Consider the following 15288-nt stretch of genomic DNA (forward strand, 5'->3'; position numbering starts at 1 on the left):
GAAGGTGGTGAAGTTGGAAAAAAGGGCATAGGTTAACTTATTTGACAGTGTAGGGGGGTCCAGTTAGCATTAAATAATAGTAGAATGAAGTTGAAAAGTAATCACGTGTAAGTGAAGGAGTGTGTCTTGTGAGCATGTGCTTTGGTGCAGTAGCCGACCCTTCTTTGGCTTAATGAATGGATGAATGAGATAAGGGAAAGTGATGAATAAAAAGGACTCATTTTCCATCCCTCCTCTCACGGATCTTGCCCCTCTCTTCTCCTATCTCTCTCTCTTCCTCCCCAACTTTTCCTTCTTCTCTTCTCTTCTCTTCTTTCTCTTCATCCCTTTTATATAACCTCTTTCACTGCAAACAACACACAATTCAAACCCTGTCACCCTAATGGCCTCTTGGAAGAAGACCATCACAACACCCTTCAAAAAAGCTTGCACTTTTTTCAACAACCAACCACCAAGGGATCAAAAGAAGTCTCAACCAGGTCTGTGTGCCTCCAAAGGAAAAAACTTCAAATACTCTCTTGCTTCTGTTCATTTCTTGTCAGAATTTAAATTTCACTTTTCGTTGCAAGCCTTTGCTCTGTAGATTATCCAAATAAAACACAAATAACTTTGACCAATTTCAAATTACTCTTTGGTTACTTTCTGTTTCAGACAAGCCAAAACTAAAGCATTGATACTTTCTCAATTGAAAACTTACATTTTTTTCATGAACTTTGTCTGTTATATGCTGTAATTGTGATGGATCTGTGGACTGTGAATTGCAATATGTATATATTGATGAGCTGGTGTGGTATGAATTTGCAGAACAAGAGAGGCGAGTGATGGATCTGCAAGGGGAAGTGATGGCATGTGGGTACGAAGATGTTCAAGTCATGTGGTCTATTCTGGATAAGTCCAAATCCACAAACTGCAATATAACATCTTCAAGCTGACCCTATCCTTGTTCTACCAATCAATCAAAAATGGCACTGCAGCAATTAGCTAATGTTTTTGTATGCTAATGTTAAGGTCATGATGAATGTAGTTCTGATCCCAGAAAATGAAGAAAAAAAAATGAAGTGTAGGGTAGTGTAGTGTAGGTGTGTTGTATTGTGTGAAGTCAAAATGTGATGTGTTGTAGGGAATCCCCATGATTGATGAGAAAATCATGGCGAGATTATTATGATGAAATGTAGATTAGATTCTTTGAACTTCTTTCTATCTCTGTCTTAGTCAATAGTCAATGTTCAAATTTCGAGACAGAGAAATATCTTAGAGAGGACACTGAACATGGGACAGCGTGTTAGACTGTCATGGTTCGTTTGTTCGCTATCAATTATTATCAATTATTGATGATAACAAAAATCAGGATAACATCAAATTTTATTCTATTTTAATATCTTATTTTTTCGACAACACCACTCTATCACCAACAAAAGATTAAGTTATCTCTAAACACACCACTTCATGAAGCTACATAGGTAAAATTTGGGACAACCTCAACAATCTTAATTCCCATCACAAGATTTAAAGACATTCCCTGTTTAGCTAAGACTACAATGGATGCATTTCTCTCTTTACATGCATATCTAAATTTATAAAGTTTTATATTTGATTTCAGAGTATGACACCAATGATGAACAAAACTTCATTTTTCACCAATATCTTCTAGCTTTAATTAAATGCAAAATATAGCTCACGATTATTATACTTTCATAATAGAACATTGAACTGAATTGCAAACCAAAGACTTGAGAAAACAACCATTGTTGTGACACTAAAAAAAATTAAATCCATGAGTATTGTTTGAATAAAAAAGTATGTCGTTTTATTCATCTTTATTTTTTTTTCCTACGTCAAGAATTTCTCACTTGAAATTATGTGTTATGTTGAAATTAAATTTCATTGATCATATAACTTCAAAGAAAATTAAACATATTTGAATGAATATTAATTTATAGTCTCTAAATAATTTTAAAAAAACTAGTTAATTGCATACAAACTTTATAAATTCTAGATTTAATTAAAAAAGAAGGAAAAAAAATTAGATTAAATAGTTATTTTATTTAAATTCACCAAAAACTAAAAATAGATACAATAAAGTTATTCAACAAGACTCATGTGAAAAATATATATGAGATTACTATAATAATGTGTGAATTTACCTTTAAATAAGTATAAAAATATTAAAAAAAACATTTTTGTTAACTAAAAGACACACTACACAAAAATCATGAAATAGAAACTAATTTTAGAGACTAATAATTAGTTGTTATAGTGATTAAAAATATTTTTAGTTTTTATTATTGTTAAATGATTTCTAAATTGGTATCTAATTAGCAACCAAGGTTTTTTGCTACCAAATTTATAATCTAAATAATTGGTAGTTAAAATCTTGGTAGCTAATTACATACCAATTTAGAAACTATTTAACAATAATACAAACTAATTTATGAACCAATTTTTTTTAGTTTCTAGTATGATCTCTAATTTAATCACTAAAACAACTAATTTTTTTTTTTTAAATTGATTTCTATTTCATGATTTTGTGTGACTGTGAACAAGGAAGTCTCATTCTCCAAACTATATATTTTAATTTATTTATAGTATTAAACCACATCTTAACAAATAATAAAACAAATGTTGTACTCTTTCATTTATTTTTTTTCTAGAGAAATAGATTTGGAAATAGTAAAAGATGATTGAGAAAAAAATGTTTTACCACCAATTTTATACAAGAAAGAAACTATATTTTAATGTTTATTTGTTTTTCATCTCTTTTATTTCATCTAAATATTTTAATCTTTTTATTTTATCGTATTTGTCACTTGAACTTTTATTTTTTCTCTTTCACATCCATTTCAACACACCGACAATTATATGTCATTATTGGTTTCGTATTTGTCAACAATACTTACTTTTGTCATTATCATTAGTAAATATATGTCCCTGTCTGTATCATTATTATCTTTCATAAAAAAATAATTATATTATTTATTATGTTGTTTGGTTTTAGATATTTATTGATTTAAAAATTAGTTCAATATGAGAATTTAAATCAAATTAAATAGACTAGTTGGATTTTTTTTAGTTTAACCGAGTTTAATACGGATTAAATCAATTAAATATATTTATTTTTAAACTTAGTTGGGCAAGAATCAAATCAGTAATAATAAATATTAATATATATTTTTATTATTTTCATTGAATACTATTTACAATCGTATATTTTTTTTTGTAATTGTGGTTATTATTTATTTAGTATAAGTAATTAGAAACAAAAGATGTTCTTAATACATATTTAATGAAAATATCATGTATGAAATTTGGGCAAAATCAAGTACGTGTGTATGTTTTACTCCAAACGGAGATTTATATATTTACATAACAGGGGAATAGATTGATTTAACAAGCTTATTTTTTATAAACGGTATGAATTGTAAAAGAAAGGTCAAAAAGTTTGTATCAAATAGTCTTTTAAATTGTTGTATGTTGAATAGTCTTAAATGCCTAACATTGTAAGAAAGGCCGATGAATAGTCTTAAATTGGTCACACCAAACGTTTTAAAGTATGTAAATAGTATATTTATATAATTTTTTATTCTTAAGATGCAGATTTTACTTATGATCATTAATATAAAAAAGTTATTTTTATAATAATTTATTCTTTTGATTGGTTTTATGATATTTGTTAAATCACTACAAAAAAAATCAGTATTATCTATGGATTTTTACCCACGGATTTGAATTCGTAGGTAAATTCAGCATTACCTACGGATATTACCTACGAACAACATTACCTACGGACATTACCCACAGGTTCTTGAATCCGTAGGTAAATTCAGCATTACCTACAAATTATTACCCACGAAATCTGAATCCGTAGGTAAATTCAACATTACCTACAAACTATTACCTACGGATCTTATTACCTACCAACTTTTATCTACGGATCTCTATTACCTACCAACTATTATCATAATAATTATATATATAATATTAAAAATATTAATATAATATGAAAAATCATAATTCATATTCAATAAATAATAATAATCATAACTAATTTATACATATTATTAATATTAATATTAAAAAAAAAGATTCAAATAATAACTGTTTTCGTTACCCACGGACATAGTATTCATAGGTAAATTACCGACGCCAACATTACATACAGATTTTTTTCCGTGGGTAATCCGTAGATAAATTGGATTTTTCTTGTAGTGAATTATTAAATAGTTTCTAAATTGTAGTGACCAAGGTTTTTGCTACCAAATTTAGAAACTAAATAATTGGTAGTTAAAACCTTGGTTGTTAATTAGATATCAATTTAGAAACTATTTAATAATAATATAAACTAATTTAGAAACCAATTTTTTTTTAGTTTCTAAAATGATCTCTAATTTTAGTTACCATTGCAACTAATTATTTTGGTCTCTAAAGATTGGTTTCTATTTCATGATTTTTGTTGTAGTGTATATATTGTTCCTTTAAATAATACTTTAACAATTGATATGTTTAGGATAATAATTGGATAATTCTTATTTAAGTTTTATAAGAGTTTTTTTTTAAACTGCTAAAATTTTTATGAAAAATCAATAAAATTAATAACATATTTAGGTTATTTGAACAACTATATTTGGAAATAATGCATTAATTCCTCTATTTCGATTGTTTTAGATTTTCTCCTTTAGATTGTTGGTTGTTTGGAAATAAGTGAAATTTGGAAATAAGTGAAATTTTTGTGTCTTCCAGTCTTTGTTTTTTTTATAAATAAAAAATTTAAAAACAAAGTTGATAGTAAAGAAAGTTGGAAATTTAAAAAAAAAACTTATGTTTGTCAGCATGTGTCATGAAAAATAACATAAAATTAAAAAAAAAATATGAAAAATTAGACGAAATTCATGGAAAAAAAAAACAAAAAACAAAATAATAATAAAAGTTCAAGAATATCCTAATCAACTACATTGAGAATTTAAACCAAAAAATTGAAAGAAAAAAAAGACAAACAAGAAACCATTCTCTAACGCTTAGCTCCCAAAGAAAATAAAGAGAAAAAATTGAATCCTAAATCTAATAAGATGAATCCTTAATCTAATAAGATGAATCCTTGTTTGGGTTCAATAACGGTAATAAAATTCTATGATGTTGTTGCAGATCACTACCATTACTTTTTCTTAGATTGACTTGTTTTAAAGGTCATTTTATTGGCTTTCACTCCAGCTTGAAGAGGAAATCTCGGTCTTTTGGAGGTTTAAACTAATCTATCATCTTCACTTAATAGTTCCTTCTTTTTCATCTTTTCAGTCCAGAACTTAAAGACCAAATTGACTTCTTCTAAGAAAATATCAGTCAGGGTAGATTCATCCGCTAGCAAAATGGTTAAACATGACTCTTAAGTATTTTGGTCATCACCTGAAAGAGATTTAAAACAATTTTGTAAGACTAAATGTTTAGAAACAAACTTAGAAGAAATTTGTTTGCCAACAACGAATTTAGGACTTGTTGCAATAGTTGAATATTTGAAATGAGAGAATTCTTCTAAAAGACCAAAATTTTCAAGAGACAGTGAGTATTTTTTTTTTGTAGCAAATCATCACATTCATGGACATTTTCAAAAGAGGGCATATCAACAAAAATATCATCATAAGATTGTGAATCAGCCCCTATATCATTAGTCGATTTTCTAAACTTTTAACCAACAAAAGATTCACTCTCCACTTGTTCAATAACAACTTTAACATGGGTATCAATATCAATAACAACTCCCTCACCTTTCATCACTCCTAAATTACGAACAAGTACATCATATATATGCATTACGAACAAGTTTGCAGTCTTTGTTATCCATATATTGAATCTATGTAACACTTGTTTTTTAATTATAAAATTGCTAAATAATTTTGGTTTTGGGTGCAAGATTTATTTAAATGCAATATGAACCTCTCATCCTTTGATTATGCTCTCAAGACTATCATCATACTCCAACAACTCACAAATTTATTATGTGGGTCATATGACACATGAAGAATGTCCATAAGTTTAATAAGTCTCTTTCCTTATTTTCTAATAAAACATCTTTCCTTATTTTCTAATAAAGCATTAATTGTTTGATCTATTGGATGTAATAGGTTCAAATGGATGATGAACAATTGGATTGAGGACCTTGTTATTTTTAAGTACCTTTAATATTACAAGAACTTCTATGAAGGTTCTTAAAGTATTCATAATACAACGGAATCTTCTAGTGTTAGACATTGTTAATGCAATATTGATGGGCTATTTGTGACAATCCTAGTTTAGTGATTGTTGAAGGTAGTTTAAGAGGTAGAAATGAGGAATATTTGGGAAGTTACATATCTTTCTTTCATTTGACAATGCTTTTGCTTTGGAAAAAAGAGATTATCCATTTATTGAAAAATGATTCTATGTTAACAGTCGAAGTCTTCAAGGAATTGTTGTTTAACTATTTGTAGTATTTTAAATTTTTTTGTATCTCATGTATCTAGAGAAGAAGGTAATAAGTATGTTGAAAAATTACTTTTTCTTTGATCCAGGAATTTCTGTGGCTGAGGTAAACTCATTCGGTCTTCATATATACCTCCTTTCAAAACTCTAGTTCTCTGAAAAGTTTTTCATGGGCGACTATCTACATATCAACACATTCAACATAAAGGTTTGCATATATGTTCTATGTGTACACTTTGTGAAAAGCAGGAGGAATTTATTCACCATTTATGTTTTGAATGTCCTAATGCTATGCATATTTGGAGTTGGGTTCCACAAATTTTCCTTACTTCTCATTTCTCTAATATAGATGATCTCCTTTCTTTTATTAAGAGTGATAGTAGTCCTTTGGTTAATTTGATTAAACTTATTGTGATATAAAGGAATATATTATTTAACCTGTTTTATTCCTCCATAGCAGAGATCCATATATACACCATATCAGTAGAATCATACACATTCTTTCCTAACTTAGCATCTTATAATTACATTCCTAATTATAGACAAAATTGATATTACAGAATATGCTAATATACATGATATATATTACCCATTAATAGTGATTGTATCCTGATTATTCTCTCTATCACAAATTGATTTTATCCTGGTTATTCTCTCTTTCACAAATTGATTATATCCGTTAATACCCCTCAAGTTGGAGCATGTAAGTCTTGAATGCCCGACTTGACCAGGATGGCCCCAAACTTTTTAGCACCAAGAGTTTTGGTAAAGATACCAACTAGTTGTGTATGTGTGGGCACATATGATGGAAGAAGATGCTTGTGAATGATTTCATCCTGAACAAGGTGCAGTCAACTTCAATGTGTTTGGTGCGTTTGTGGAAGACCAAGTTTTTAGCAATGTGAAGCGTCGCTTGACTATCGCAGTAAAGACGAATTGGGTCAAGATGAGGGACATGAAGAGAAGCGAGAATGTCTTTAATCGACTTTAATTCTTGAGTGGTCTTAGCCATTGAACGATATTCAGCCTCAGCAAAAGAGGCAGAGGCCGTTTGTTGTTTCTGGATTTTCCAAGAGATTAGGGAAGTGTCTAGTTGAATAAACCACCCCCGTGAGAGATTTTCGTATCAGAGGACAACTCGCCCAATCAGAATCACACCACCCGGAAAGTTGTAAGTTGTTCTCTTGAGGTAGGAGTATTCCTTGTCCAAGATGCCCCTTTAAATATCGAACAACAAGAAGAGCAGCTTGCCAATGCTCGGAGCGTGGATTTTGCATAAATTGAGATAAAACTTGGACATTGTAGGCAAGGTCAAGTTAAGTGAAACATAGATAAATTAACCTCCCAACAAGTCTGTGATAAGTAGCAGGGTCAAAAGGAAAAGAACTAGTAGTAGATCCCAATTTGTGATTTTCTTCACATGGTGTGGTGGCGGGCTTCGCACCCAACAATCTGACTTCAGTAATTATATCTAAGGCATATTTCCTCTGGCAAAGGAAGATTCTGTTGGGGGAGCGAGCAACTTCAACCCCAGAAAGTACTTGAGGCGGTCTAAATCTTTCATATGAAAGCATTGATTTAAGTAGCCTTTAAAACATTGGATGGTAGTGTCATGATTCCCTACAATCACAAGATCATCAACGTATACCAGCACAACCAATTGTATGTCATTATTATTGAGAGTAAACAGAGAATGATCCTTCTGTGATTGTTGAAACCCGTAACGAGTTAGAGTAGAAGATAGTTTAGCAAACCAATACCTGGGGGCCTGTCGGAGGCCAAAGAGAGACTATTGAAGCTTGCACACTGCCCTTAGTTGAGATTCTTGGAAGTTAGGAGGGTGTTTCATATAAACCTTATCGTCAAGATTGTCATGGAGAAACACATTGTGAACGTCCATCTAATGAAGCTCCCAATCTTTTGCGGCTACCACAACTAGAGTTGTGCGAATGGTTATCATCTTTGCAATGGGAGAAAACGTCTCGTTGTAATCCAAACCCTCCACTTGATGATTGCCAAGAATTACCACTCAAGCCTTGAATCTTTCAATTGTTCCATCAGAGTTGTATTTGATTTTGTAGATCCACTTACACCCAAGTGCCTTCTTTCCTGGAGGGAGAGGGGTGAGTTTACAGGTTTAATTGAGTTCTAAAGCATGAATTTCTTGTGCCATAGCTTCACGCCACCGGGCGTCTCGGACCGCTTGAGCAAAGAACTAGGGGTTCCTGTTTTGTGTGCAAAAAGGCAAGAAAACTTTGATGGTGGTTAGAAAAGGAATCACAATTCACAAAATCATGTATAGGATACGACACACCTAAGGATTTTGTTAGAGGAGGTGACTGGACAGAGGGGCTCGATGGTATCGTGGTGGCTGCAAAAAAATCGCGTAACCAAACTGAAGGCGTCTTCGTACAGTGCCCTTGCCCAAGGGGAACAGCGACCATTGTTGGTGGTGAAGAAGCAGATGGCGTTGTTTCCTCCATACACGGCGATGGGTCTGCGGGTAGCACCGAGTCTTCTACGCGCAGATCAGAGATGCTAACAGTGGGGTCAAAGTCGTCTGTGAAGGCAGTACCCCCTGTCTTGGATGGGAGATGCAATAGGTTGGTTGACTGTGCACTCAGCTGGGTTTGAGGAGGCAACTTCATGATGGAGGTGTGAGCTAGCTTCATTTTCTAAAGGCTCTTCAACAATTATATCTTGCAATGGTGGGTCAAGAGGTGCAGTGACCTTCTTTTGGGCTTTAAAATATGGAAAATCATTTTCTATAAAACGTACATCACGAGAGACAAAGAAATTTTTTGTTTCCAAATCAAATAAATTCCATCCTTTTTGCCCGAATGGATACCCAACAAACACACATTTTCGGCTACGACTATCAAATTTATCTCGCTGTCTATTTTGATTGTGACCATAACATAATGAGCCAAATACCCGTAAGTGCACGTAACTGGGTACACATCCATGCCTCACTTCAAAGGATGATTTTCCTTTGAGAATGGAGGATGGTGTGATATTGATTAAGTAGCCCGCAGTCAAAACACATTCCCCCCAAAATTTAATAGGAAGATTGCCTTGAAACTATAATGATCGAGCAACATTTAGAATATGTCGATGCTTGCGTTCTACGCGCCCATTTTGTTGCGGGGTCCCAACGCAAGAAGTTTGGTGAAGTATACCTTGCTAAATGAAATATTGTTTTAGACACATGAATTCGATTCCATTGTCAGAGTGGACCATTTTAACACACTTGTTGTATTGTCACTCAACGAGTGTGGTTTTTTTTTTCAAAGTCACTGATACCTCTGGTTTTTCCTTTAACAAATAAATCCAAACTGTCTGTAAGAAATCCATCCACAATTGTCAAAAAATATGAAGCACCACAGGAAGATGGAGTTTTATAAGGACCCCACCAGTCACAATGGATTAAATCAAAAATATTCAAAGTTTGATGATCACTCAAGAAAAACTTGTCTCTTGTTTGTTTCGATTTTTCACAAATTTCACAAACTTTATTCAACTCATCACGAGTACATTTCCCACTTATAACAAGAAGCATTCACACAATTTTAAATGACAAATGTCCTAATCTCTGGTGCCAAAGTGCTAGTTGATTTTCCATCTTGACATGACATGCATAAGCCTTGCATATCCCGCAATACCAATAGAGCCCATCTTTTTGTTCACCTACTCCAATCAGCGTCCTCAAAGTGCGGTCTTGCATAATACACAATTTTTCGGTGAATGTTACAACACAATTTTCTTCATTCGTCAATTGAGGTACTGAAAGTAAATTGCATTTTAATTTGGGAACATAAAGGACATTTTTCAATTCAAGTCCTTCTTCAAGACACCGTTCCCTGCTTGCAAGCTAGAACACGTTCACCATCAGGCAACCCCACGGGGTACCCTTGTATAGTTTCTTTTTCACACAAATTTTCCAGAGATTCGGTCATATGATTGGATGCCCCACTGTCGATAATCCACAAATCCCAAATGCTCTTACCAGTCATTTTCTCTGATTCATTTGATTTTTGTTTGCTGATCATATCAACCAGTACCTTCCATTGTTCATTGGTTAAACCTGCCATCTCAAGTTTCTTGTTTTCATTGTTGGCTTGGTTGTTGCTTCCAGTAGCATGTGCCACATTTGCACATGCTGGATTACCTCTATTCCTCATCCCTTAACGTCCTTTTTCGTTCCATTTTCCTTCACTTTTTGGTTTGTCACCCCACCATTCGGGATATCCGATCAGTTGGAAGCATCATTTCATGTCGTGATCATTTTTACCGCAATGAGTGCACGTCATTGATTTTTCTACAGCATCTCTACACCCTTTTTCTTTGTAGTTGGCCAGCAACGCGAGACCCACGACCAACCCCCTTTCTTCTTTGGATTTGGTCATCATTCTCACTTTTTCTTCTTGTATCAACATTGTGTACACAAGGTTCAAAGACAGCAATGGGTCTGAGGCCAGAATGTTTGATTTCACTGTCCCGTAACTTGCATCGTCCAACCCCATAAGGAGTTGATGAACCTTCTCCTCCTCTCTTCGTTTTTCCAACTGAGCACCAATCCCACACTTGCATCCACCACACAAAGCAAGATCTTCACTGCTCTTGCCCATTCATTGTAATTTTCACCGCGCAATTGGACTTACGTGATTATGTTTCCAGGATTGTCACTCGCATTGAGATCATATGGCGAGTAGGTCTTCTTAGCACCTTTTTTTCGTGCTCTGGTTCGGCTGCCATGGTTGTGCACCGTTGCCTTTGTTTTGTGGTTGTCGGGTATCAGAGTTTTCTGCTCTGATACCATAAAGGAATATATTATTCAACCTGTTTTATTCCTCCATAGTAGAGATCCATATATACACCATATCAGTAGAATCATACACATTCTTTCCTAACCTAGTATCCTATAATTACGTTCCTAATTATAGACAAAATTGATATTACAGAATATGCTAATATACATTATATATATTACTCATTAATAATGATTGTATCCTGATTATTCTCTCTATCACAAATTGATTCTTTCCGGATTATTTGTTGTGCGCCGCTTCACTTTTTCTATTTGGATGATATGGCGTATGAGGAATTATGCTAGATTTCGGCTTAAAATTGATGTTTTTATGGTCATTTCGGTCATTAAAGATTTCACTTGTCTAGTGGGTAATTCGTCTAAAAGTTCTATGTGAAATGATATGTTTGATTTCAATGTGCTTAAGTTTTTTGTATTAATACTCGTAGTGGTAAAATTTTATCTTCTCTTCCTATTTGATGGGAGTTTCCTTCCCTAGGTTGGGTTAAAATAAACATTGTTGATGTTGTTAGGGGTTCTCCTGGTCTTGCTATTGGTGGAGGTATTTTCCATGGGAGTATGGGGGGATTTATTGGTGGTTTCTCTGCTTTTGTTGATGTTAAGACTACTTTGACTGTTGAGTTTTATGGATTTATACATGCTATTGAACAAGCTCAAAAGATGGGTCTTACTAGTTTATAGCTTGAATGTGATTCTGCCTTGGTTTGTGCTGCATTTATTGCTAGGACTAATGTTTCTTGGATGCTTTGTAATAGGTGAAAAACTTGTCTTAACTAATGTGGGAAAATCAGGTTTAGGTTTTCTCACATTTTTCATGAAGGGAATGCATGTGCTTATAAACTTGCTAACTTAGGCTTTATTCATATAAAATATTTTCATTGGTATAATAGGTTTTCATCTAGTCTTTTCTTAAAAGTTCTTTATTAATAAATATAGATTACATATGTACCATTTTTGTTAATATATGGATTTTAGTCTAGTCTTCCCATATTTTCTTGTATTTTCTTTCTTTTTTTCTTTTAATAATATTTTTTAATGTGGTGACAGATGATTATTATTACTTGAGGTGTCAGCCTAACTAAGATGTCAAGTTTCATAATGATGCCTAACACGAGAACTTTTGTAAAAAAAAGTATGTTGAAAAATTATCAAATTTAAGAATTAATTCTAAAAAATATTTTATTTAATTTATTTGAAACTTGTTCACTTGTATTAAACAAGTTTTCTTTAAAAATCGATTTCAACTTTTGAAGTTTAGATTTCACGATTATATTATGGATTTGTTTGATTTAATCCCACATTTTGTAACTGTTTTTGTTTTTTTAATAATATCACCTTTTTAGACATCAACACACTAAAAATGTGAAAGTTTCATAATAATACCTAAAAGAAAATAACATTATTAAAAAAAACACCTTAGTAATTGAGTATGATTAACACATGAATTTTTATTTAATAAGTTTTTTTCTTCTGGAAAACACTTTTTTTTTTTCATTTTGGCCTCTTGCTTATTGACTTTCTTGAGTGATAAGTTACTTATATAAGTTATTTGTGTTATATAATGATGATAGTGGCTAAGTGGACTGACATTTGTACTTTTCTAAAAATAGTTTTGTTTAAAAGAAAATAAATAACGCTGTCATTTTCTTCATTTAAATTATCTTCCATCCTTTATTTCTTTCATTCTTCCTTATTTGACAATTAAACTTCAACAAAATTAAGAATATAAAAATAATATTTTTGTTGATCTTTATTCCTATGGGTTTCACCATCGATTTGGGTTTCACCATAGAATAAAATTATTGAAAAATAAATAAGAGATGCAAATTAATTAGGGAAACACATTATTTCCATCATTTTGAATAATTTTTCTTTGAAAATATAATCTTAAAAAAATGTGTGTTCTACTTCGCTGTTGACATGATTATTTAACAGACAATTCTCATTTTAAAAAAACTAATAAATTACAAAGAGCATAAAAAAATCTATAAGAAACGGAAATAAAAAGAAATTTATTAAAAAAAGTACATATATTATCTCGAATATAATATTTCAAAATGAGTTACAATTATACTTTCTCTTTCTCTTAGTTATCTTCAATTTTTCTAAGACATCTTTTATTTCTCTCATTATATCTTCTCTCCTCACATCTTTTATTCGAAGAAACATATACAAAGAGAGAGACAAAGAATATAAATTTTGAAAAGTAAAAAATAACATAAAGGGATAGTTTAGAGAAAAGAGATAAAAAAAATTAAAAGATTAAATTGATTTTCACAATTAAGATACAATAATTACGGTGACATACGTGTTGGTCTACTTGCGATCAGGTTGATCCGTCCCGTTTAATTAAAGTGAGTTAATTCTATTGTTCCGTCCAGCATAAGAAATGATTTGTGGGTCAGCTAGCATAAAAAAAATTATTAAAAAAATATTGATAAAAATATATTTTAATTAATATATATATATATATATATATAACATTCATTATCTTGTCTGCAAACTGTATGATGGTAGTATTGGCGTGACAATATTTTAATTTGTTTCTTTAGGAACCACATTTTACATCTTTTAATTTGTTTTCATTTTAATAATGTCTACAATGGTTTTAGATTTCTCTAATATCCCTACCACACTATGAATTGAAACACGTCGAGTGATTAGAAACATGACATTGAGGAGAACCAAAAGTTAGAATAGACAGTTTTATATTTTTTATTAGGGTGTTTCTTCCTGCACTCTATCAAATTTCTTCTTACACCTCATCAATTTCATAATTTAAATTTCAATAACATAAAAGTGAATTTCATAAATAGAAATTCAGAAGATAAAAAATATATATATTCGAAATAACCTTTATGGAACAACTTTTTACCTTTTGGAATTTGACTTTCGAAATTCGATCTCTGAAATTAATGGGGTACAAGAAAAAATTTAATGGAGCACAAAAATATTTTTTTTAGATATAATTACCTTTTTCGTCCCTACATTTAATACCAATATTCAATTTATTATCGTGATTATTAAAAAAATCAATTTGATCCTAACGTTTTTTAATATGTATTTAAGTTGGTTCCTTCTGTTAACTTTGAACTGACATCGTTAAATGTTCCTAATGTGGCACAACTGCAAACGGGCTTTGATAGCCCTCCTCCTTCAAATGCCCCTTCGCCCCACCACCTCCTCCAAGTGCTTCCCTCCTAACTCACTTCCACGTTCTATTTCCTCACTCCCGTCAAGAGCCTCCGCAACATCTCTGTCGTCTCCCTCTCCCACCTTTAGAACCTCACCCACCTCACCCTCTCCAACCTCACCATCAAAGCCTCCACTCCCAACGTTCTCCTCTCTCACACCTCCAACCTCCAAACCCTCACCATTTCCCGCACCAACCTCATTGGCTTTCTCTCTAAACACATCCATTCTCCCATGTTATTTGAGAATGATAGGGTAACATACTTATTATGAAGCCGCACTTTAGCTGGTTTCTTTTGCTCAAAGAAACTCACATTTTATTCAACTTTGAACCTTTCTTTTCATTGTTTTGCAGCATTAAACTGTAATATATAACCGTGAAAATTAAACTGTTTTCAAAAGCTAGTTCATTTTTTACTGTATAAAATTGTTTGATTTTGTGGTGGCTTTGCCTTTGTGGGAATATGAGTGATTCAAATTTGATAGCAGTAGAAGTAAAATGAATGATGAAGAAGGGTTAAGAGGAAAAGGTGCAAGCAACTTGAAGGTGCATGGCGTTGAGAGTGAGATATTGAGGTGCAGTGGAGGAAGAGATTTGCAAAATTGAGAATGGGGTTGTTGCACTTTCAACAAATTAGAGTTCAGGTTTGCAGTTGTTTGTGTCAAATCAGATACACTCTTAACATTTTTAGTCTAAAATTAAAAAGAACTAACTTAAATACATTTTAAAAAATAATAGAATCAAATTAAATTTTTTAATAATTATTTTAGTAAATTGAACATTAACTTTAATTAAAAAAAATAATCATATTTTTGTA

General features: G+C 31.9%; 1 protein-coding gene across 1 annotated transcript; it reads left to right on the forward strand.

The window, feature by feature from the left end:
* The first annotated feature begins 241 nt into the window (after window positions 1-241).
* LOC137807104 (uncharacterized) lies at window positions 242-1370 on the forward strand. The gene is made up of 2 exons (XM_068607560.1): window positions 242-479; window positions 805-1370. The coding sequence occupies exons 1-2, from the start codon at window positions 383-385 to the stop codon at window positions 930-932; spliced, it is 225 nt and encodes a 74-aa protein (XP_068463661.1). The 5' UTR covers window positions 242-382; the 3' UTR covers window positions 933-1370.
* The last annotated feature ends 13918 nt before the right edge of the window (window positions 1371-15288 follow it).

Source organism: Phaseolus vulgaris, chromosome 3 (assembly GCF_000499845.2).
Source record: "Phaseolus vulgaris cultivar G19833 chromosome 3, P. vulgaris v2.0, whole genome shotgun sequence".
Taxonomy (NCBI): Eukaryota; Viridiplantae; Streptophyta; class Magnoliopsida; order Fabales; family Fabaceae; genus Phaseolus; species Phaseolus vulgaris.